The 23835-nt window shown below is 41.3% G+C and overlaps 9 protein-coding genes across 9 annotated transcripts; 3 read left to right on the top strand and 6 right to left on the bottom strand.

The window, feature by feature from the left end:
* Positions 1-1195: 1195 nt before the first annotated feature.
* Positions 1196-1589, bottom strand: LOC131996297 (histone H2A). Its single transcript, XM_059365859.1, has one exon. It carries the CDS (start codon positions 1587-1589, stop codon positions 1215-1217), a length of 375 nt encoding a protein of 124 aa, XP_059221842.1. The 3' UTR covers positions 1196-1214.
* A 268-nt stretch (positions 1590-1857) lies between these two features.
* LOC131996298 (histone H2B.1/H2B.2) lies at positions 1858-2232 on the top strand. Its single transcript, XM_059365860.1, has one exon. The coding sequence runs from the start codon at positions 1858-1860 to the stop codon at positions 2230-2232; it is 375 nt and encodes a 124-aa protein (XP_059221843.1).
* A 915-nt stretch (positions 2233-3147) lies between these two features.
* LOC131996437 (histone H1-like) lies at positions 3148-3828 on the bottom strand. The gene has a single exon (XM_059366145.1). It carries the CDS (start codon positions 3826-3828, stop codon positions 3148-3150), a length of 681 nt encoding a protein of 226 aa, XP_059222128.1.
* A 1574-nt stretch (positions 3829-5402) lies between these two features.
* LOC131995989 (histone H3) lies at positions 5403-5819 on the bottom strand. The gene has a single exon (XM_059365361.1). The coding sequence runs from the start codon at positions 5811-5813 to the stop codon at positions 5403-5405; it is 411 nt and encodes a 136-aa protein (XP_059221344.1). The 5' UTR covers positions 5814-5819.
* A 5676-nt stretch (positions 5820-11495) lies between these two features.
* Positions 11496-23753, top strand: LOC131996116 (uncharacterized). Its single transcript, XM_059365567.1, has 2 exons — positions 11496-11795; positions 23430-23753. Exons 1-2 carry the CDS (start codon positions 11496-11498, stop codon positions 23751-23753), a joined length of 624 nt encoding a protein of 207 aa, XP_059221550.1.
* On the bottom strand, positions 12801-13207 carry LOC131995985 (histone H2A). The gene has a single exon (XM_059365356.1). The coding sequence runs from the start codon at positions 13192-13194 to the stop codon at positions 12820-12822; it is 375 nt and encodes a 124-aa protein (XP_059221339.1). The 5' UTR covers positions 13195-13207; the 3' UTR covers positions 12801-12819.
* On the top strand, positions 19160-19534 carry LOC131995987 (histone H2B.1/H2B.2). The gene has a single exon (XM_059365359.1). The coding sequence runs from the start codon at positions 19160-19162 to the stop codon at positions 19532-19534; it is 375 nt and encodes a 124-aa protein (XP_059221342.1).
* On the bottom strand, positions 20450-21130 carry LOC131995983 (histone H1-like). Its single transcript, XM_059365354.1, has one exon. It carries the CDS (start codon positions 21128-21130, stop codon positions 20450-20452), a length of 681 nt encoding a protein of 226 aa, XP_059221337.1.
* On the bottom strand, positions 22705-23121 carry LOC131995988 (histone H3). Its single transcript, XM_059365360.1, has one exon. The coding sequence runs from the start codon at positions 23113-23115 to the stop codon at positions 22705-22707; it is 411 nt and encodes a 136-aa protein (XP_059221343.1). The 5' UTR covers positions 23116-23121.
* Positions 23754-23835: the final 82 nt, after the last annotated feature.

The raw sequence follows: 23835 nt of genomic DNA, 5'->3' as shown, positions 1-23835 counted from the left end.
TTTGGCTCGTCGTGGCGGTGTAAAGCGTATCTCTGGATTGATTTACGAAGAAACCCGTGGTGTCCTGAAGGTGTTTTTGGAAAACGTTATTCGTGATGCTGTCACCTACACTGAACACGCTAAGCGTAAAACCGTCACCGCTATGGATGTCGTCTACGCTTTGAAGAGACAAGGCCGCACTTTGTACGGTTTCGGCGGTTAAACATTATCTTGACGCTATTTTGGAGAAAATTTTAAGAACTTTAAAACTAAAACAATCGGTCCTTTTCAGGACCACAAAACATATTTAAAAAGAGATATATCTTGTTATAAATTTTTACTAAAAAAAAATACATAAAATTTATTTGAAAATAAATATTACCATTTTTCAATTTGCCGTCGGCCAAAATGTAGCTTCTATAATATACATACATACATGACGAAACTAAAACCGACGCCATTAGAACAATACGATGAAACGATGGTATACAACACTAAAAAGCATACATACACACAGATACCAAAATGCACGCATATACTACCATTAAATGTTTCCTTTGCTTGGAGCTGCTAACTTTGTCACAAATGTACGAAGAGGGACGATCGTAGATACTTCGTTTCGATGTTTTGTTATTACATATGCCAATTTTTTTCAGCATCAGAAAATGAACAATGATTACCATGTGATATTCAAATGTAAAATAAATAGTTTTTACAGTACCCTAATGGTAACATTGATCCTATTAAATGCCGATAATCTTGAGTAGGGTCGATAAAACTAAATTCTTATTATGTTAATGTATGCAAATAGGCGAAATGTTGATGCATGATAATTGATAACTGATAATTATGACATGTATATTAAAAGACCTGCAATAGTCGATAAGATGTAAACATATTTGAAAATGTTTACCTATAAACAATAGATGGCAGATTTTTTTGTATTTACGCCTAAAACAGGATTGTTTAAGGAAATTTCGAATAACGAAATTGCTAGCAAATTACCAAATCCACTGAAAAAAAAAATCGACCAAAAAATATTTTTTAAATTTAACTACAATTAAAATTTTATTTATTATTTAAAACTATTTTTTAAGTAAATTTTCTTGATAAAATAAGGTTTGATATAGTTTTTTCTCTTTTAAAAAAATTTTTGTCGTCCTGAAAAGGACGGATTGTTGTTGATTTATACGATGGCCTGTATTTACATTTTTTCTTTGATGCTCGTAGATAATTTAAGCCTTCTTTTCGGTCTTCTTGGGCAAGAGAACAGCTTGGATGTTTGGCAATACACCACCTTGAGCAATGGTGACACCGGACAGCAATTTGTTCAATTCTTCGTCATTACGGATAGCCAATTGCAAGTGACGGGGGATAATTCTTGTCTTCTTGTTGTCACGAGCAGCGTTGCCAGCCAATTCAAGAACTTCAGCGGCCAAATACTCCATGACAGCAGCCAAGTAAACTGGAGCTCCGGCACCAACACGTTCAGCATAGTTGCCTTTGCGCAACAAACGATGGATACGACCGACGGGGAATTGAAGACCAGCACGGTTGGAACGGGACTTTGCCTTTCCCTTAACTTTGCCACCTTTACCACGACCAGACATTTTTAGTTATTTTTTTTTTTAATTCACTTCACTTAGCACTGAAACACAAATGATATTAGTTCGCAGCATGAACTGCAGTATTTATACTTTCGGATCCAACGTGTAGCTAATTTTAGAGGGTTGTTTTCGTAAACATAGCGACTGTTTTCGTCTACCTGAATATCTTGTGCATGAAATGGTTTAAATATTCCGAGTAAGCCATCAAACACACAAAATCGTGAACAGTGTTAAAAGTGTTTGTGTGACTTAAAAAAAAAACCAAGTGAAAATGCCTCCAAAAGCCAGTGGTAAAGCAGCAAAGAAGGCCGGCAAAGCCCAAAAGAACATCACTAAGGGTGACAAGACCAAGAGACGCACCAAGCGTAAGGAGAGTTATGCTATCTACATTTACAAAGTGTTGAAGCAAGTCCATCCCGATACTGGTATCTCCTCAAAGGCCATGAGCATCATGAACAGTTTCGTCAACGATATCTTTGAACGTATCGCCGCCGAAGCCTCCCGTTTGGCTCACTACAACAAGCGTTCCACCATCACCAGTCGGGAAATCCAAACTGCCGTCCGTCTATTATTGCCCGGTGAGTTGGCTAAGCACGCTGTCAGTGAAGGTACCAAAGCCGTTACTAAGTACACCAGCTCCAAGTAAATGGCATACTTATTTCGTCGTACAATATTTTCCCTACAACATCAAAGGCCCTTTTCAGGGCCACAAAATAAATTAAAAAAGAGACTTAATTCGTTATTCAACTAAAATTAATTTATATTTACAAATTTAAAGAAAAAATATATCTACCACTCACCCTCACATTGCCCTTATTACTTTTTTAAAATAAAATATGTATACTACCCATACTCTAATATTGCCCTCCTTGCTTAGCACCATCTACATCTACAGTAATATGATCAACACATATTGCTCTTATGCTCAAACACTCGGTATGCAACGTTGTATTGATGTTCGAGTATATGTGAGCGTGTGTGTTGATACTAAATTTTTTAGGGATGTATACTAGTATGTTAGCGTGAAATGGTGTAGAGATGTATATGTGGACTTATGCGTTTGTACGCGAGATCTATGGGTAGGTATGCTCGTAAAGAATGAAATAGGTATGCTAAGTGCGATTTTTGAAGGGAATATTGTACGCCACTCTCTTATTGGTTAGGTATGCTAAATGAGATTTTCTTTAACATTAAGTGATTTTCATAATTCTTAGTAATTGCTTTGGTTTATGACCCTAAGTGAAACAGTTAATCCAGTTGCGGAAAAAATCCCATTTAACATGTGATTACTTAAATTTCCTTAAAGGGTAATGTATTCCCATATTAGGTAACAATGGTATTAAAAGATTTCAACAGATGTTTTACAGCTACGAAAAGGGCTGTGATTAGCTTTTCCCTTAAAATTAACATAGTATTTATTAGGTAATTAAAAAATTGTTTGAGTTAAATTTGGTCTCTTTTTAAAAATTTTTTTGTAGCCCTGAAAAGGGCTGTTAGATATACTGCTTTCGAATATCGAAAATAATCATTTTGACATGATAAGTAATTTTGCATGGAAAAATTACTTCTTAGCGGCGGTCTTCTTGGCAGCTGGCTTCTTTGCTGCGGCAGCCTTTTTGGGCTTGGCAGCGGTGGTTTTTGCCTTGGGTGCCTTTGGTTTAGTGGCTGATGCTTTGGCGGCTGTTTTTGCGGGTTTAGCTTTAACTGTACCTGTCTTTTTGGCAGTTTTAGCCTTGGCCTTTTCGGTCTTCTTCTTCTCGGCGGTCTTTTTAGCAGCGGAAGGCTTCTTTGCAGCGGCTTTCTTTTCACCGGCTGCCTTTTTGGGTGCTGCTGCCTTCTTTTTCTTATCACCGGCTGGGACCTTCTTCTTCTTTTCAGCGCTCTTTGCTTTAGGTTCCTTCGAGGCAGATGGGGACAATTTGAATGAACCGGAGGCACCCTTACCTTTAGTTTGGATCAATTTTCCACTAGCAACAGCGCTCTTCAAGTACTTCTTGATGAATGGGGCCAATTTTACAGCATCAACTTTGTATGTGCTGGCCAAGTATTTCTTGATGGCAGGCAATGAGGAACCACCACGTTCTTTCAATGTTTTGATGGCAGCATCGACCATTTGTTGGGTTGGTGGATGGCTTGGGGCAGCAGAGGGTTTCTTTGCCTTGGCAGCGGCTTTCTTAGGTGCCTTTTTCTCAACAGCGGCGACTGGAGATGCGGTGGCTTCAACAACGGCGGCGTCAGACATGATTTCACTTATATTTTTCTTTTTAAACACACTTTAACACTTTGTAAATATACACTCACTACTGGTGTACGCTGATTGGTTGAAAATATGGTTTCAACCTTTAGACTAGTGATGGCTGGGTACATCGAAATTATGAGAAGTACATAGTAGTCAACTACGAAATTTTGCGAAACGTTGTGTGGAAGCGAATAAAAATTTTTACAAAAGTTTTCACAGAATTATTCATTTTACGATGAGATAGTAACAATTTCTTTTTATTTTTTATACAATTCTTCTAGTAGAGATATCCAGCTAATCATTAAAGAAAATCCGAGTTAATTATCTTTAAGCGTTACCGAGTTATAAGGGTTTGAGTTGAAAGTTTATAAAAATGTTATGATAAAATTGTAACTAAATTATAAAAATTTTCCAATTTTTATTGAAAATTGGTTTTTATAAAAATTTAGTATGGAATCTTGATATGTTTTCTTGAAAGAAGTGTAAAAAAAAGTGAAAATTTGGATGATTTTCATAGTGAAATAATCGATTTTATTATGTAGTCTATGACAGTTGAATTCACCATATTGGCGTATTTTCCATGAATAAAAGTTTTTCTGCAAATTAATTTGAAAGCTCTAATGTAAAAATGTTTTAGGAAAATTTTATCATAAAATATTATAGAAATGATAGATTTCTATTAAAATGTTACATAATTTGTAAAAAGTGTACGTTTGTTACGAAAAGTCTAAAATATTACGATGCTATGTTATACCAACGTCGTTGGCTATGCAAAATGTGCGGTGAGCTCTATTGCATTTATTATAAAATATTTTTTTCTATATAAAGTGGACTTGAAACTAAATAAAAAATTTAAAAATGTAAATTCTAAACAATGTATTGTTGCAATCACAAATTTAAAAAAATATATAATTTTTTTTTGGAAATTAAACACAAATTCAAAAATGCCCTTGTCTAAGCAAGCAAATGTAGAACAGTTGCATACCGAACGAAATCTATTTCCCTTTAATAATTTAAAATATTAAAATACTATTTTATTCTTTTTAAAACAGTTTTTAGAATAGCAAAAAATATCATTTGTTTAAAAATAATAAAAAATACAGAAAAAATTTATATTCAATGTATCTAAATTATCTATTTAAGGTTAAAATTCTCTCGAATGTATTGGCCTGCCTGTTTTTATCTTCATTCATTCTTGTTATGTAGCTACTACGAAAAATCAAATTTTGCAAAAAGAATAACAGCAAATATACTGTTGCTAATAGAAAATAAAAATTTTCAGTTTAACATAAAAAGTAAATTAAATAATTTTTTTTTAAAAAAAAGTTTTTGATTTCGCTCCATGTTTTGAAACCCAATATTACCAAAAGTAAAACGCATAGAAAAGAAAAAAATTTTTTTAATATAAATAGTGTATTTTTCCATCCCCAAAAAAAGACTATATTTATTTATTTTAATAAAAATAAAAAGGTGTAAGTTTTGAATAAATTTTTTTCTCTTTTTTATAAAAATATTGTGGTCCTGAAAAGGACCGATTGTTTTTGTAAAAAAAAGTTGGCTTTTAAAATGTCAATAATTTAAGCACGTTCTCCACGAATACGTCTGGCCAATTGGATATCCTTGGGCATGATGGTGACACGCTTGGCATGGATGGCACACAAGTTGGTATCTTCGAAGAGACCGACCAAGTAGGCTTCGCTAGCTTCTTGCAAGGCCATGACAGCAGAGCTCTGGAAACGCAAGTCAGTCTTGAAATCTTGGGCAATTTCACGAACCAAACGTTGGAAAGGCAATTTGCGGATCAACAACTCAGTACTCTTCTGGTAGCGACGGATTTCACGCAAAGCAACGGTACCAGGGCGGAAACGATGTGGCTTCTTAACACCACCGGTGGCTGGTGCGCTCTTACGAGCAGCTTTGGTAGCCAATTGCTTACGAGGGGCTTTGCCACCAGTAGATTTACGGGCAGTTTGCTTAGTACGAGCCATTTTTCACTAGAGGTTTTTAGTTCACTTCACGATATGCACACAAACACTGTTAACACTGTAATAGTTGCCTTACGGAGCGATTCCCGATATTTATAGAAAAAATTTGGCGGGCTACAGTTTCCAATAAGGGTGTGTGCTGCGTATATTCTTCAACATTTGTATCTGTACACACGAAGTGTATACGAACAACCCCGAAGATAGATCGAAGCGTATGTGTATGTAGTAAATTCAGAGCGGATTTTGTATAAATATGAGGTATCGCAGCATGGTAAGTATTAGTTCTTGTGCATAACTTGTGAAGTGAATTTAATTTAAAAAGTGAAAAAATGACTGGTCGTGGTAAAGGTGGCAAGAACCAGGTACCTGCGATTTGACTGCTGAATTGTGAAGCTGCTATTAACAAACAAGTGTGTTATTGTGCCGTCGACATCTGGTTGGCCGAAGACTCAGGCAACAAACTTGATATTTTACCGAGAAGATATTTCCGAAGACTGAAGCAACGAACCTGATTTTGGTGGCGAATTTTGAGAGACTTAAGACACAAAGTCATTATTGTGTTTGTGGTCATTTTCGGTCAGAGTATAGCACTTTCTCTGCATCGAATTCTCAAAGGTGCATTGGTGTGGCTGTGTGCTCCAATCCAGGGGTCACATAGCCAGTTAACAAGATGTCAGTACGTCCGAGGGTTGAGTCCGATGAGGAGTACCCTGAGAAACGAATGGCGATGGAGACTGACATCGTGGTTTTAAACCGCGGTGATCTGCGAGAGAAGGACGAACTCCTGGAGACTTATGGTCGCCAAATCCAGGAATACCAGAAGAATGAGGCCAGCTATAGGCGTGTTATTGACCAGCTTACGGCCGACAACGCCAGAATCCTAGCTGAATTTGAGGATTTCCGAAGAGAGATGCGAGCCATGGCTTATGGCCAGAGGATGGAGTGTGAATCTGTGTCCACAACGCCGGTGGCACAGCCCGGGCTCAACAAGCCAATGCCCGGGGGAAGTGGATGTGTGAAGGCACCGCCGGCCTCACAGGAAGAGCTATTGAAGACGACAGAGCCGATAGCCAGTACATCGGCGGAAGCTAAGAAGAATTTGGGGGCGAAATCATCCAAGAAGCCCAAACGCAAAGTCACTGTGACTATAGTGAGAGATGGCAGTACAACAGCAGAGCGGCAAGACGAGCCGGTCCAACAACAAAAGATGTCTGAAGAAGCAGCCGTGAAGAGAGATGATACTAGTCCTAAGATTAACGGCGGGGCAGCTAATATCAGTAATGGATCATCTATGGTATCTAAAGCTAGAGAGAAAGCAATGCCTGCAGTCACCATCTATGATGCAAGCGTCAAGGAAATAAGCAGTCTCCTGAGAGCAATTCTGCGTCCAGGTGAGTTTTTTATGAGTCTGATTCGAAAGTCCATTATCTCGGTTAGAATCAAGGTCCTGGCAGGTTTCGAGACATTTAGGTCTAGGCTATTGGAAAGGGGGTATAGGTTCCATACACACACCCCTAGTGCTCTGGTTCCTCACACTGTTGTGATTGAGGGGTTGTCTTCGGAGTTTACGGTGGATGAGGTGGCTGAGTTCTTTGATAGTCAGCCTGAGTTGAATGCTCAATTCGTTGGGGGTTATAGCGTTGCTGGTGATAAGTGGGTCGTTCGCCTGGCAAAGGGTTGTGACATCGGTAGGGTGTATGCGGTTACGAGGATGTTGCACTGTAGGGTGAAGATTAGAAGGGACAGGAAGCTGAAGGTGACACAGTGCTTCAGATGCCAACGGTTTGGACATGTTTCGATCAACTGCGGGATGCCCCGCCGTTGTGTGAAATGTGGACAGGACCATGAATCATCTGAGTGCACTGTGCCTCCAAGGGGTGAGGAGGTTCCGGTTGATGTGTTGGATGCTTCTACGGGCGAGGTACTTAGGAAGGCGACGAAGGAGGTGAGTTGTGTCAACTGTGGTGTGGTTGGGCACTCTGCTGGTTACGTGCAGTGTCCGAAACGCGTGGAGTTCCTTGGGAGGCTGAACGAACGAAGGGAGGAGGCTCGTGCGAGGGGCCAGGCGCGTTCTTCTCGTTTGGCTGATATTCGGGCTGGTGTTTCGTATGCGGCTGCGATTGGAGGGCGCCCTGTAGGGACGACATCTGGTCTTCGGGCTACCCGGCCCACTGTGACTGCGCCGTCTGATGCTGGCATGATGGCGGATTGCAGGGACATCTTGGGTGGGGATTTCCTGGGGATCTTCAGGGTTTTGAAGGAGTTTGGACCGTCGTATCGTCGGTTGAGGGAGGAGAAAGGTAGAGATGTTGCTTTTGCAGCACTCTTGGAAAGATTCTGTGATGATTAGTCCCCTTAAATGTATATTCCTGAACGTAAACTCTCTTATCTCTCTGGATAAGAGACATTACCTCAGGAACTTCATTAGGGGTCAAAAGCCTGATGTTCTTCTTCTGGCAGAACACAAGCTTTCTGACCGTCACAGGGTCGAGTTCGACGGGTATACTATGTATAGACAGCATAGGTCGGTAGGTAGAGGAGGCGGAACCGCTGTGCTTGTGCGCGAGACTTGCGGTCATGATTTTATTCCCCTTCGGCTGGAGGGCGTTGAGGGCTGTGCGGTGAGGTTGCGGCGGAGTGATGGCTCATCGATTTCCTTTGTTTCCTTATACCTTGCTCCTTCAGCGGGGTTTGATGTATCAGCGCTGGATCCTGTGGTACGGCTGGCGGATGAAGGTGAGGTTGTAGTGGGATGTGATCTCAATGCTAGGCACCCCCTCTGGGGTGATGTGATGCGTAATCGGAGGGGCAATTTGCTGGCTGAGTTCTTGATGGAAAGGGCGGCTTTTTGTGTTGTTCCGTCCGACAGGCCATCGAGGCCCAATGGAGTATCGGGGTCATATATAGACTTCTTCCTCAGGTCACAGGGAGTCTCCTTGGCAGGTGGCGATGGTATGTGTAGGGCGCTCGACTTTGAGTCGGATCATAGGGCGGTCGCTATTGAACTTAGATTGGGCAGTCTGATGAGGGTGGAAGGTCGCACCTTTATGGACTTCGAGAGGATGGATGTTAGGCGATTTAGGCGTAGGCTTAATGCGAGTTTGAGGGATTCTGCTCTTCCGGTGGACCGGAATGTTGGGCCCCGTGAGATCGACTTGTGTGTAAGGGATCTGGACTCTGCGTTTTGTAGTGCTATTGGGGCTGCTGTTCCGAAGGTCCGGATTAAACGCAGAATGCTGGGTGAACTTCCACCTAGGATTATGCATTTTATCCGTGAGAGGAAGAGGCTTCGGGCTGTTTTGCGCAGATGTCCTGATCCGGACAGGGCTCGTGTTCTGAGGGCTGATGTGCGGAATTTAGGATGCATAATAGGCGACTTGATAAGGTTGTTTGAGGGTGATCGGGCTAGGCGTTATCTTGAGGGCATTCGTGTGGATGCTAGGTCCTATAGTCGTGTGAGGAGGGCCGCTGGGTTATCGGCTGGGAATCCTGTCGGAGCCCTGGATGGGGTGGATGGTGTGCCGGTTCAGGATGATACGGCTAGGGCGGACCTTCTGGCTGATTATGTGGGGAGTTCCTTCGTATTTGAGGGAGATTCTATAGATGTCCCCCTACGCAACCTTGTTGCTGGGGCGGCGGAGGCGGCGATTGATGAATCCCCTCTTGTGGAATTCTCCACTTCCTTTTCGGCTGATGGTCGTACTGTTCACGACAGATCCCTCTGGAAGGATGGGGGATTTGTTGACTGTGATGCGATTACTTTGGCTATTTCCCGCAGGCCCTCGAAGAGATCGTGTGGACTTGATGGGATTCCGGATGTGGCATTGAAGAGGGCCGGTGATGTGGTGCACTCTTTTCTGGTTGTGTTATTCAACCATTGTCTCAACGTGGGGTATTTTCCGACTGCCTGGAAGAGGGCGATGGTTGTTCCTATCTTGAAGCCGGGCTCCAACCCGGCTCGTTGTTCCAGTTACAGGCCGGTGTCTCTCCTCTCTGTTTTTGGCAAATTATTTGAGTCCTTTCTGCTCGCTAGGATCACAGATTTCATTGAGGATAGGGGGGTCCTGAAGGACTTCCAGTTTGGCTTTCGGTCGGGGCACTCAGCCACACATGCACTCGCGGTTTTTGCGAATTATGTGACTGAGGGTCTCAACCGGGGACGTGGCACGATTGCGGTCGGGCTCGACTTCGCGAAGGCCTTTGACACTGTCTGGCATGACGGTGTCATCTACAAGCTTCGATCAATCGGGATTGATCGTCGGATTTGTAGACTGGTGGCGAGCTTCCTGACGGGTAGGACCTTCAGGGTGAGGGTGGATAGTGGACTCTCTTCGGAGAGACAGGTGGTCGCTGGAGTTCCTCAGGGGTCCTTACTTGGACCGATTTTGTTTAATATTTTTGTCCACGATGTTCCGGATCCGCCTCCTGGTGGCCTCTTGTTGGCATATGCCGATGATGTACTTCTTGCTTTTTCTGGGGTAAGGGCGTCTACTGTGGGTGGTGCGATGAACTCCTTCTTGGAGGAACTTCACCACTACTATATGAGGTGGAGACTTAGGTTGAATGTGGGTAAGTGCTCGGCACTGGTGGTAAGAGGGAGACCGGGGGTGACGTTCCCTAATTTTAGGAGATACAGACCCCACCTCTCAATTGGGGGCGAGGATATCTCCGTGGCGGATACGATGAAATACCTGGGGGTGGTATTCGACTCTCGTTTCACTTTTGCGAGACATGTTGATCATGCTCTGGATAGGGCGAATAGGGCGTATTTTGCATATGGTAGTCTTTTACGGATGCGGGGTGGTCTATCTCGAGAGGTTCGCCTTCTTATATATAGACAGGTGGTCAGGCCGGTGTTGGCGCATGCATTCCCCGTGTGGTATGACATAACGTCGTGTCAGATGGAAAGGTTTAGGGCCTGGGAGAGGCGTGTCCTATGGCGTTGTTTGGGCCTTAGGGCTGTCGCCGACGGGAATGGCGTCTTCAGATATCCGGCGTCAAGGATTGTGTATGACGAGTTTGGGGATCGAAGGATAGATGTGTTCCTTATGGGCTGTGCCCTTGATTTTATAGAAAAATGCCAGGACCTTGATAATGGACTTGTTGCAGACTCTGTGTGCCGAATTGTGGACCTAGACTTCGTTCTCAGGAGAAGACATCTTCCGACTGCTGCTCTGCCCGCACTCAAGGAGGCAGGGCATTTATATGTTGATGGGCGTCTCCTCTTCTATCATCGGAGAGCTGACTCTTATGGTCTAAGGGACTTGGTCTATGATCCTACGCAGTAAAGATGGTGTCTGCAACAATTGTAGATAGTGTACATAGTTAGTATTAAGTATAGGTTAGTTGATAGAATTAAGTTATATATTAAGTGGAAAGCTGCCTTGGCCTTTTTTAAATCTATTTTTTGGGTCTAACTTTTTGATTTTGTTTGAATTTTAATTTTCATTTTGATGTATGTAGTAACTGTTGCCTAAGAACGCAGTACATTTTAAATTTAAGGTAGAGTACTCAAGATCGCATTAGCAATGAGATAGTAGTTCTAAGAATTTATCAGTAAGCGCCTCTGGTACATGCAAATATGAATTTAGAAATAAAGCGTTATATTTAAAACAAAAACAAACATGGTAAGTATTAGTTCTTGTGCATAACTTGTGAAGTGAATTTAATTTAAAAAGTGAAAAAATGACTGGTCGTGGTAAAGGTGGCAAAGGCTTGGGAAAAGGTGGCGCTAAACGTCATCGTAAAGTGTTGCGTGATAACATCCAAGGTATCACCAAGCCTGCAATCAGACGTTTGGCTCGTCGTGGCGGTGTAAAGCGTATCTCTGGATTGATTTACGAAGAAACCCGTGGTGTCCTGAAGGTGTTTTTGGAAAACGTTATTCGTGATGCTGTCACCTACACTGAACACGCTAAGCGTAAAACCGTCACCGCTATGGATGTCGTCTACGCTTTGAAGAGACAAGGCCGCACTTTGTACGGTTTCGGCGGTTAAACATTATCTTGACGCTATTTTGGAGAAAATTTTAAGAACTTTAAAACTAAAACAATCGGTCCTTTTCAGGACCACAAAACATATTTAAAAAGAGATATATCTTGTTATAAATTTTTACTAAAAAAAAATACATAAAATTTATTTGAAAATAAATATTACCATTTTTCAATTTGCCGTCGGCCAAAATGTAGCTTCTATAATATACATACATACATGACGAAACTAAAACCGACGCCATTAGAACAATACGATGAAACGATGGTATACAACACTAAAAAGCATACATACACACAGATACCAAAATGCACGCATATACTACCATTAAATGTTTCCTTTGCTTGGAGCTGCTAACTTTGTCACAAATGTACGAAGAGGGACGATCGTAGATACTTCGTTTCGATGTTTTGTTATTACATATGCCAATTTTTTTCAGCATCAGAAAATGAACAATGATTACCATGTGATATTCAAATGTAAAATAAATAGTTTTTACAGTACCCTAATGGTAACATTGATCCTATTAAATGCCGATAATCTTGAGTAGGGTCGATAAAACTAAATTCTTATTATGTTAATGTATGCAAATAGGCGAAATGTTGATGCATGATAATTGATAACTGATAATTATGACATGTATATTAAAAGACCTGCAATAGTCGATAAGATGTAAACATATTTGAAAATGTTTACCTATAAACAATAGATGGCAGATTTTTTTGTATTTACGCCTAAAACAGGATTGTTTAAGGAAATTTCGAATAACGAAATTGCTAGCAAATTACCAAATCCACTGAAAAAAAAAATCGACCAAAAAATATTTTTTAAATTTAACTACAATTAAAATTTTATTTATTATTTAAAACTATTTTTTAAGTAAATTTTCTTGATAAAATAAGGTTTGATATAGTTTTTTCTCTTTTAAAAAAATTTTTGTCGTCCTGAAAAGGACGGATTGTTGTTGATTTATACGATGGCCTGTATTTACATTTTTTCTTTGATGCTCGTAGATAATTTAAGCCTTCTTTTCGGTCTTCTTGGGCAAGAGAACAGCTTGGATGTTTGGCAATACACCACCTTGAGCAATGGTGACACCGGACAGCAATTTGTTCAATTCTTCGTCATTACGGATAGCCAATTGCAAGTGACGGGGGATAATTCTTGTCTTCTTGTTGTCACGAGCAGCGTTGCCAGCCAATTCAAGAACTTCAGCGGCCAAATACTCCATGACAGCAGCCAAGTAAACTGGAGCTCCGGCACCAACACGTTCAGCATAGTTGCCTTTGCGCAACAAACGATGGATACGACCGACGGGGAATTGAAGACCAGCACGGTTGGAACGGGACTTTGCCTTTCCCTTAACTTTGCCACCTTTACCACGACCAGACATTTTTAGTTATTTTTTTTTTTAATTCACTTCACTTAGCACTGAAACACAAATGATATTAGTTCGCAGATTTGATTTGATTTGATTTGATTTTTATTTCCATTTCTATCCATATTTACATTACATTTCATGTCTTCCATCTTAAAATAATTTCTTTTAGCATGTATTTAAACATATTTCTAAAAATATAACTATATCTAATTAAAATTAGATTTCATAGGTCAGCCCACCTATTATATCAAATATTTAAGTTGTATCATTCAATATCAATTTCCCGGGAAAATTAGGTAAAACCGAGATCCTCTCACTTAGCCTAGGACTTATATTAAAATTAACCTAAATAAAAATTATATACACTATTTACAAAAAACTAAACAAAACATATAATCCAATTACAATAAGATATTTACATAAAAACAAAATTATAATAACAAAACAAAACAGAAAACAAAAACATATATCCACACATATAAACATCCAAAGACAAAGTCCGTAAGGTTCACTCAAATCACTGGGCCATATTGTAAACTGGGTCGTCAGCACCATATGTCCCATACCTCCTATGGAAGAAAACAGTACGTCCGTCATCATCAAAGACAACCCCCTCACCAATCAGATGAAGGAGGCCCATCGGAGGCATGTTACCATCAGTTTCCCTTATCCTGGTATATTGTTCCCTCGAAAGACAACACCTTCTCACCCTCCCATTCGAATGAGACCCGCAGCCACGGAGAAACCCAATCGCCAAGCCAACCATATATGCATCTATCCGTGCAATCCCACTCATCGCATAAACCTTTCTGTTCGATGGCCTGGAAAACCGACCATCCTCCAGCATCCTTCCCTTCAATCCCAGGCAGTGTATCAGTACCCTCCTCTCGTACCGTCTTAACCGTTCCATTTGGTGCGAAGACACCATACTCCATACCGGAAATGCGTATGACATAGTCGGCCTTACTACCTGTGAATAAATCATCATCCTAACCTTCTCGCTCAGGCCCCCTCTCATTCTCATCACCCGAAACAGAACGGCATACGCCGCCTTACCCTTCCTTATAACCTCATCCACATGTCTCACGAATGTCAAATTCTCCTGCAATGACACTCCCAGGTACTTAACGTCCTCCGCATTCCTAAGCACAGTGCCGCCAACTCTGACCGATGGGGAGAAGCGGAGCACATTCCTAAAGAGTCCCAACCCCTTCCCCCTAAATAAGATGGACCGGCATTTGTCCAGATTAAGCCTTAGCCTCCAGCGCTCGAAGTATGGGACCAAAAGCGCGAGGTACTCCTCCATCCTCCTCTGAGCAGTTGTCGCTCGTGGATGGGTGACGGCTATCAAAATGTCATCAGCATATGCCAATACCAGATCGTCGCCCTGCGGCATAGGCATATCCGCAAGGTAAAGGTTATACAGTGCCGGACCCAACACCGAACCCTGGGGAACGCCAGCCGTGACTTCCCTCAATCCAGAAGAAGACTCCCCTATCGCAACCGCAAAGCTCCTTCCCGTCAAATAGCCTCCAATCATCATCGTAAGGGCGGACGGAAATCCATATCGTTCCAGTTTAGTAAGGAGACCCCGATGCCACACCGTGTCAAATGCCTTTTGGAAGTCCAGACTGACAGCCAAAGTCCCGTTGCGTCTTCTGAAACCTTCCGAGATCTTCGATGTCAAAACCATAAGTGCATGGATCGTAGAAGTGCCGCCTCTAAACCCGAATTGGAACTCCCCTAGGAGATTCCTATCCTCTATCACATCACGGACGCGTTCCAATATAAAGACCTCAAACAGCTTTCCCATGTTTGACAACATCGAGATGGGCCTGTACGAGGAAGGGTCGGTCGGGTCTTTTCCAGGCTTTAGTATAGGAATCACAGTAGATCTTTTCCACGCCATCGGGAAGTATCCAATATTCAGACAGTGATTAAATAGTATGGTCAAAAATCTCCACATCCTCCTGTCCATTTTCTTAACCACATAATTTGGTATACCATCAGCACCGCTACTTCTTTTACAATTCAGCCTCTTAAGCACCGCTCCAACATCAGTATCCTTGACCAACCCAATTGGCGGTCTCCGCACTCCTCTTCTTATCACACCATCCGCTGTCACTCCTTGCCCAAACTCAACCATCGGCACCACAGATTCCAATCTCATATCCAGACCATCGTCACCTCTTGCATCATTCTGAGCTGCTGTGAAAGCATCCGCCAGGGCCCACGCTTTCCTTTCATCAGTGTAAATGGGCGTTCCATGTGAGTCCTTCAACTCACCCATCCTCCTTCCCGCCTTAGTCCCTGTAAACCGCCTGAGATTGCGGTAAAGATCCCTCCCCGCAATAATCCCGCTCAGAAGTCTAGTACACCTTTCCTCTTCAAACAGTGTTATCCTCTCTCTTATAATCCTATCGAGGAGTCTGACCATCACCCTAATGGCCTGCACCTCCTGCAAGTCATGCAGCCTATGTAGTCTCCTTCTTAGGCCCTTCTTCTGCGCTATCAGTGATAAAATATCCGCCGGCAACCCAGGCATCCCTCCATTCTCCGTATTCGCGACCGGAATACTTTTATTCATCGCCTCAACAATGGACGAAGTCATCCTCTCAACGCCAGCATCTATCTCATCAACGGTACAATTCCTATCTATTGGCAGCATGGCCCCCTCCATCAGACACGAGAGCTCATCATTAAATTTCCTAATCTTCATCTTATCAAACCTGAAGTAACGCGCAGGTTCTCCCTCCTCGACATCACCAATCGCAAGCTCTATACCGACAGCCCTGTGATCGGAATCGTAATCGAATGTCCTCAATCCCTCCACAGCCTGCCTCCCGTTCAGACCATCTAGTAGCTCCAAGCCCATCGACGTGATGAAAAAATCTATAAAAGACACACTAGTTGTGGGCCCCCGTGTTGGCCTCAACACCAGAGCCGGGCTCATATCGATCCACTCCTTCAAAGTCCTCCCACTTGCGTTAGTATAGCCCCCTCCCCATTGTGGGTGCCTCGCATTGAAGTCCCCCCCAATCACCACCTCATCGGAGCCAACCACTGCCTCTATACGATCCAGAACCTCATTGCCCAGCTCCACAGTCGGCCTACAATATATGGCAATAAAAATGACATCCCTGTCAGATCTCCTCTTCACCCTAACCGCAGTCCCTTCCACATCCCCAAAATTCACCTCCAACCTATCCCCCTTCATACCACTCCTGAGACATATCGCCGTCCCTCCTCCTCTCTGACCAATTCTATTCTGTACGAACACCCTATACCCCTCCAACTTAAAAACGTGCCTGGCACTGAGCTTGTGCTCCGCAATCAGCAGCACATCAGGTCTGTGCTCATCCACAAATAGCTGTAGATAGTGTCTTCTACTCCTCGACACTATCGAATTCACATTAATAAAAATACATCTAAGCGCGTCCATCATCCCCTAAACTAAGTAAAAATCCCATCATAGCTTGCATCTTCTCCTCATCATTCCTTAATTTAAGATACTCGCCCCTGAAAGCATCAACCCTCCGCATACAACTGAGGAAACCCTGTCCAAAGAGTCTCTTACACTCAGCATCAAAACCACTCATCGCCGAACTAGCCTTGCCCATCTCCTGTCCACCCGAGGGCGTTCCCATCGAAAAACCTCTAGCCGCACCTGCATAAGTGGTACCCCCATTCCGCACCCTCGGGGCCGCCACATTCAGTCCTAAACTATTCGCCACGCGGACCTGGCCCACGCCTCTATCGGCCTCCTTCCTATCCCGCATCCTCCTTACTATCTCCATCCTCTTAGGGCATTCCTTATCACTGGCAACATGACCCTCCACATTGCAGTTCGCACACCTTACTGGCCCGTTAATCCTCTTAACAATTCGTCCAGTACCCGGATCAGCCGTAATCGTCTCCTGCACGTCAGCACCCTTCCTCGGCAGGGGACAATTCCCTGGGCCATGAGCCCCACTACACTTCACACATCTATACTCCAGACCACAGTTGGGAGAAGTGTGGCCAAACCTCTGGCAATTCCAGCATTGCACTATCCCCTCCCTCTTATAATCAGAAATCCTCACTCTACAATTCAAGATATATTGGAGTCTCCGAAACGCCCTTACATCTGACTCCAAACCCAGCTTCACAATCCATCTGTCCCCTCTCAACCTGACAACCCTCTCCACACGGAGGTCCATCTCCCTTCCATCCAAATAGGCCTTCACATCATCCTCCTCATAGGTCTCTGACAACCCAGTCACCAAAACCGTATATGGCTTTCTGTCTCTTGGGGTATAAGTGAAATACCTATACTTCCTCTCATCCAACATCCTACGGACCTTATCAAAATCATCCAAAGAGACCATCTTTAAGTTCAACATATTCCTATTAGCAATACTAATAACGAAAAGTGCATGTCCTAACAATATATTTATCCTCTCTCTTAATTCCCTGATATTTGCATTATAAATCTTAATCATGGGTGGGCTGACCTTACCTTTCTCTTTTCCTACAGACGTCGGCTCATTCGTCCCTCTTGTTGAAGATTGACCTTCGCTGGTCACATTCGGTCTCGTTGGGTACTTCGGAATCGCTCCTTTGCTTGTAGTAGGTGCAGCTGTCCTTATCCTCTGATTGTACAAGTCGGGAAACTCCAAACTAGCAGTCCTCATGGGTTCACTGGGTTGCTGAGTTGCCGGCGGTGCGAACTCATCCCTCATCAACTTGGCAAATCTCATACACTCCCTGGGTTGTTGAGTCGCCGGCGGTGCGATCTCATCCGTCATCATGGTATTTTCTTCATCTGCCCAATTTCTATCAGTGGTTGTCGACATCATTGGTGTATCATTCGCTGTTTTGGCAAGTGTCGGTTGGCTATTTGACGTAGTTGTCGACGTCATCGGTGTGTCATTGGCTGTTTTAGCAAGCATCGGTTGGCTATTTGAAATACCCCTTAGAAGTGCGTTCTCGGCCATCAACGCTTGAACTTGATTTTGTAGTTGCTCAATCTTATCTTCCAATCGCGAAAGATTAAGCTGATGCTTCAAATTTTCATATGGCGAGTCGTCATCTACTCCATCTTTCTTTTTCTTTCGTTTGCGATGTTTCTTGCTAGTCACAGCCTGAAAGCCATCTGATGTATTGCCAGTCGCATCAGTAATATCAGTGTCATCAATTCTTCCTTCTGATAAGATATTTGTTGACTTTTCCAAAAGTGAATCAGCAGTTTCTGTCACAGTTTTCTGTAGTGTCTTTCCTACAGCAGCTAAAATTTTACGTCCTTTAACGGAGCTAATTGCAGTTGCACCATCAGTGTGTATGTCAGTGGATTCAGCAACTCCACCATTTATATTTCTTCCATCAGCATGCTGTAATGTAGCATCTAGTTCAGCAAATCTGTTGGTAGTTCGCCCAGAGCCACCAAACGCATTCAAATTTGAGGCTGCTGCCACAACCTCTTTCATATTTTCCATTTTGTTAATTTCACCGCCTACCACGCGGTTCTCATTATTCCAAGGGATGTCAGCCAGTCCGTCAACAAGGGGGTTATTTAGTGCCAGCACTGCAGCCTTCTCTTAATTCTCAAAATTATGAGTGATGATGTTGGCAAAATTCAAAATTTGCGCAACACAGACGCCTACTATCGATTCTCAAAATCGCACTTAAGAGTTCAAAAAAATCACTTGACACAGAGATTAAAATTCAAGTCAAACTTCACTATCCGCTATGGTATGATCACCTTGAGCACAAAACACAGAATATATTAGTTCGCAGCATGAACTGCAGTATTTATACTTTCGGATCCAACGTGTAGCTAATTTTAGAGGGTTGTTTTCGTAAACATAGCGACTGTTTTCGTCTACCTGAATATCTTGTGCATGAAATGGTTTAAATATTCCGAGTAAGCCATCAAACACACAAAATCGTGAACAGTGTTAAAAGTGTTTGTGTGACTTAAAAAAAAAACCAAGTGAAAATGCCTCCAAAAGCCAGTGGTAAAGCAGCAAAGAAGGCCGGCAAAGCCCAAAAGAACATCACTAAGGGTGACAAGACCAAGAGACGCACCAAGCGTAAGGAGAGTTATGCTATCTACATTTACAAAGTGTTGAAGCAAGTCCATCCCGATACTGGTATCTCCTCAAAGGCCATGAGCATCATGAACAGTTTCGTCAACGATATCTTTGAACGTATCGCCGCCGAAGCCTCCCGTTTGGCTCACTACAACAAGCGTTCCACCATCACCAGTCGGGAAATCCAAACTGCCGTCCGTCTATTATTGCCCGGTGAGTTGGCTAAGCACGCTGTCAGTGAAGGTACCAAAGCCGTTACTAAGTACACCAGCTCCAAGTAAATGGCATACTTATTTCGTCGTACAATATTTTCCCTACAACATCAAAGGCCCTTTTCAGGGCCACAAAATAAATTAAAAAAGAGACTTAATTCGTTATTCAACTAAAATTAATTTATATTTACAAATTTAAAGAAAAAATATATCTACCACTCACCCTCACATTGCCCTTATTACTTTTTTAAAATAAAATATGTATACTACCCATACTCTAATATTGCCCTCCTTGCTTAGCACCATCTACATCTACAGTAATATGATCAACACATATTGCTCTTATGCTCAAACACTCGGTATGCAACGTTGTATTGATGTTCGAGTATATGTGAGCGTGTGTGTTGATACTAAATTTTTTAGGGATGTATACTAGTATGTTAGCGTGAAATGGTGTAGAGATGTATATGTGGACTTATGCGTTTGTACGCGAGATCTATGGGTAGGTATGCTCGTAAAGAATGAAATAGGTATGCTAAGTGCGATTTTTGAAGGGAATATTGTACGCCACTCTCTTATTGGTTAGGTATGCTAAATGAGATTTTCTTTAACATTAAGTGATTTTCATAATTCTTAGTAATTGCTTTGGTTTATGACCCTAAGTGAAACAGTTAATCCAGTTGCGGAAAAAATCCCATTTAACATGTGATTACTTAAATTTCCTTAAAGGGTAATGTATTCCCATATTAGGTAACAATGGTATTAAAAGATTTCAACAGATGTTTTACAGCTACGAAAAGGGCTGTGATTAGCTTTTCCCTTAAAATTAACATAGTATTTATTAGGTAATTAAAAAATTGTTTGAGTTAAATTTGGTCTCTTTTTAAAAATTTTTTTGTAGCCCTGAAAAGGGCTGTTAGATATACTGCTTTCGAATATCGAAAATAATCATTTTGACATGATAAGTAATTTTGCATGGAAAAATTACTTCTTAGCGGCGGTCTTCTTGGCAGCTGGCTTCTTTGCTGCGGCAGCCTTTTTGGGCTTGGCAGCGGTGGTTTTTGCCTTGGGTGCCTTTGGTTTAGTGGCTGATGCTTTGGCGGCTGTTTTTGCGGGTTTAGCTTTAACTGTACCTGTCTTTTTGGCAGTTTTAGCCTTGGCCTTTTCGGTCTTCTTCTTCTCGGCGGTCTTTTTAGCAGCGGAAGGCTTCTTTGCAGCGGCTTTCTTTTCACCGGCTGCCTTTTTGGGTGCTGCTGCCTTCTTTTTCTTATCACCGGCTGGGACCTTCTTCTTCTTTTCAGCGCTCTTTGCTTTAGGTTCCTTCGAGGCAGATGGGGACAATTTGAATGAACCGGAGGCACCCTTACCTTTAGTTTGGATCAATTTTCCACTAGCAACAGCGCTCTTCAAGTACTTCTTGATGAATGGGGCCAATTTTACAGCATCAACTTTGTATGTGCTGGCCAAGTATTTCTTGATGGCAGGCAATGAGGAACCACCACGTTCTTTCAATGTTTTGATGGCAGCATCGACCATTTGTTGGGTTGGTGGATGGCTTGGGGCAGCAGAGGGTTTCTTTGCCTTGGCAGCGGCTTTCTTAGGTGCCTTTTTCTCAACAGCGGCGACTGGAGATGCGGTGGCTTCAACAACGGCGGCGTCAGACATGATTTCACTTATATTTTTCTTTTTAAACACACTTTAACACTTTGTAAATATACACTCACTACTGGTGTACGCTGATTGGTTGAAAATATGGTTTCAACCTTTAGACTAGTGATGGCTGGGTACATCGAAATTATGAGAAGTACATAGTAGTCAACTACGAAATTTTGCGAAACGTTGTGTGGAAGCGAATAAAAATTTTTACAAAAGTTTTCACAGAATTATTCATTTTACGATGAGATAGTAACAATTTCTTTTTATTTTTTATACAATTCTTCTAGTAGAGATATCCAGCTAATCATTAAAGAAAATCCGAGTTAATTATCTTTAAGCGTTACCGAGTTATAAGGGTTTGAGTTGAAAGTTTATAAAAATGTTATGATAAAATTGTAACTAAATTATAAAAATTTTCCAATTTTTATTGAAAATTGGTTTTTATAAAAATTTAGTATGGAATCTTGATATGTTTTCTTGAAAGAAGTGTAAAAAAAAGTGAAAATTTGGATGATTTTCATAGTGAAATAATCGATTTTATTATGTAGTCTATGACAGTTGAATTCACCATATTGGCGTATTTTCCATGAATAAAAGTTTTTCTGCAAATTAATTTGAAAGCTCTAATGTAAAAATGTTTTAGGAAAATTTTATCATAAAATATTATAGAAATGATAGATTTCTATTAAAATGTTACATAATTTGTAAAAAGTGTACGTTTGTTACGAAAAGTCTAAAATATTACGATGCTATGTTATACCAACGTCGTTGGCTATGCAAAATGTGCGGTGAGCTCTATTGCATTTATTATAAAATATTTTTTTCTATATAAAGTGGACTTGAAACTAAATAAAAAATTTAAAAATGTAAATTCTAAACAATGTATTGTTGCAATCACAAATTTAAAAAAATATATAATTTTTTTTTGGAAATTAAACACAAATTCAAAAATGCCCTTGTCTAAGCAAGCAAATGTAGAACAGTTGCATACCGAACGAAATCTATTTCCCTTTAATAATTTAAAATATTAAAATACTATTTTATTCTTTTTAAAACAGTTTTTAGAATAGCAAAAAATATCATTTGTTTAAAAATAATAAAAAATACAGAAAAAATTTATATTCAATGTATCTAAATTATCTATTTAAGGTTAAAATTCTCTCGAATGTATTGGCCTGCCTGTTTTTATCTTCATTCATTCTTGTTATGTAGCTACTACGAAAAATCAAATTTTGCAAAAAGAATAACAGCAAATATACTGTTGCTAATAGAAAATAAAAATTTTCAGTTTAACATAAAAAGTAAATTAAATAATTTTTTTTTAAAAAAAAGTTTTTGATTTCGCTCCATGTTTTGAAACCCAATATTACCAAAAGTAAAACGCATAGAAAAGAAAAAAATTTTTTTAATATAAATAGTGTATTTTTCCATCCCCAAAAAAAGACTATATTTATTTATTTTAATAAAAATAAAAAGGTGTAAGTTTTGAATAAATTTTTTTCTCTTTTTTATAAAAATATTGTGGTCCTGAAAAGGACCGATTGTTTTTGTAAAAAAAAGTTGGCTTTTAAAATGTCAATAATTTAAGCACGTTCTCCACGAATACGTCTGGCCAATTGGATATCCTTGGGCATGATGGTGACACGCTTGGCATGGATGGCACACAAGTTGGTATCTTCGAAGAGACCGACCAAGTAGGCTTCGCTAGCTTCTTGCAAGGCCATGACAGCAGAGCTCTGGAAACGCAAGTCAGTCTTGAAATCTTGGGCAATTTCACGAACCAAACGTTGGAAAGGCAATTTGCGGATCAACAACTCAGTACTCTTCTGGTAGCGACGGATTTCACGCAAAGCAACGGTACCAGGGCGGAAACGATGTGGCTTCTTAACACCACCGGTGGCTGGTGCGCTCTTACGAGCAGCTTTGGTAGCCAATTGCTTACGAGGGGCTTTGCCACCAGTAGATTTACGGGCAGTTTGCTTAGTACGAGCCATTTTTCACTAGAGGTTTTTAGTTCACTTCACGATATGCACACAAACACTGTTAACACTGTAATAGTTGCCTTACGGAGCGATTCCCGATATTTATAGAAAAAATTTGGCGGGCTACAGTTTCCAATAAGGGTGTGTGCTGCGTATATGCTTCAACATTTGTATCTGTACACACGAAGTGTATACGAACAACCCCGAAGATAGATCGAAGCGTATGTGTATGTAGTAAATTCAGAGCGGATTTTGTATAAATATGAGGTATCGCAGCATGGTAAGTATTAGTTCTTGTGCATAACTTGTGAAGTGAATTTAATTTAAAAAGTGAAAAAATGACTGGTCGTGGTAAAGGTGGCAAAGGCTTGGGAAAAGGTGGCGCTAAACGTCATCGTAAAGTGTTGCGTGATAACATCCAAGGTATCACCAAGCCTGCAATCAGACGTTTGGCTCGTCGTGGCGGTGTAAAGCGTATCTCTGGATTGATTTACGAAGAAACCCGTGGTGTCCTGAAGGTGTTTTTGGAAAACGTTATTCGTGATGCTGTCACCTACACTGAACACGCTAAGCGTAAAACCGTCACCGCTATGGATGTCGTCTACGCTTTGAAGAGACAAGGCCGCACTTTGTACGGTTTCGGCGGTTAAACATTATCTTGACGCTATTTTGGAGAAAATTTTAAGAACTTTAAAACTAAAACAATCGGTCCTTTTCAGGACCACAAAACAT

The sequence above is a fragment of the Stomoxys calcitrans genome, chromosome 3, assembly GCF_963082655.1.
Source record: "Stomoxys calcitrans chromosome 3, idStoCalc2.1, whole genome shotgun sequence".
Taxonomy (NCBI): domain Eukaryota; kingdom Metazoa; phylum Arthropoda; class Insecta; order Diptera; family Muscidae; genus Stomoxys; species Stomoxys calcitrans.
Note: the sequence above shows the minus strand (reverse complement) of the source record. Positions and strands in the feature narration are given on the sequence as shown.

Coding starts and splice junctions, on each gene's coding strand:
- LOC131996297 (XM_059365859.1), bottom strand. CDS start 1,589: ATGTCTGGTCGTGGTAAAGGTGGCAAAGTTAAGGGAAAGGCAAAGTCC.
- LOC131996298 (XM_059365860.1), top strand. CDS start 1,858: ATGCCTCCAAAAGCCAGTGGTAAAGCAGCAAAGAAGGCCGGCAAAGCC.
- LOC131996437 (XM_059366145.1), bottom strand. CDS start 3,828: ATGTCTGACGCCGCCGTTGTTGAAGCCACCGCATCTCCAGTCGCCGCT.
- LOC131995989 (XM_059365361.1), bottom strand. CDS start 5,813: ATGGCTCGTACTAAGCAAACTGCCCGTAAATCTACTGGTGGCAAAGCC.
- LOC131996116 (XM_059365567.1), top strand. CDS start 11,496: ATGACTGGTCGTGGTAAAGGTGGCAAAGGCTTGGGAAAAGGTGGCGCT. Junction 11,796..23,429: donor AAGGCCGCACTTTGTACGGT/TTCGGCGGTTAA, acceptor GAATTTAATTTA/AAAAGTGAAAAAATGACTGG.
- LOC131995985 (XM_059365356.1), bottom strand. CDS start 13,194: ATGTCTGGTCGTGGTAAAGGTGGCAAAGTTAAGGGAAAGGCAAAGTCC.
- LOC131995987 (XM_059365359.1), top strand. CDS start 19,160: ATGCCTCCAAAAGCCAGTGGTAAAGCAGCAAAGAAGGCCGGCAAAGCC.
- LOC131995983 (XM_059365354.1), bottom strand. CDS start 21,130: ATGTCTGACGCCGCCGTTGTTGAAGCCACCGCATCTCCAGTCGCCGCT.
- LOC131995988 (XM_059365360.1), bottom strand. CDS start 23,115: ATGGCTCGTACTAAGCAAACTGCCCGTAAATCTACTGGTGGCAAAGCC.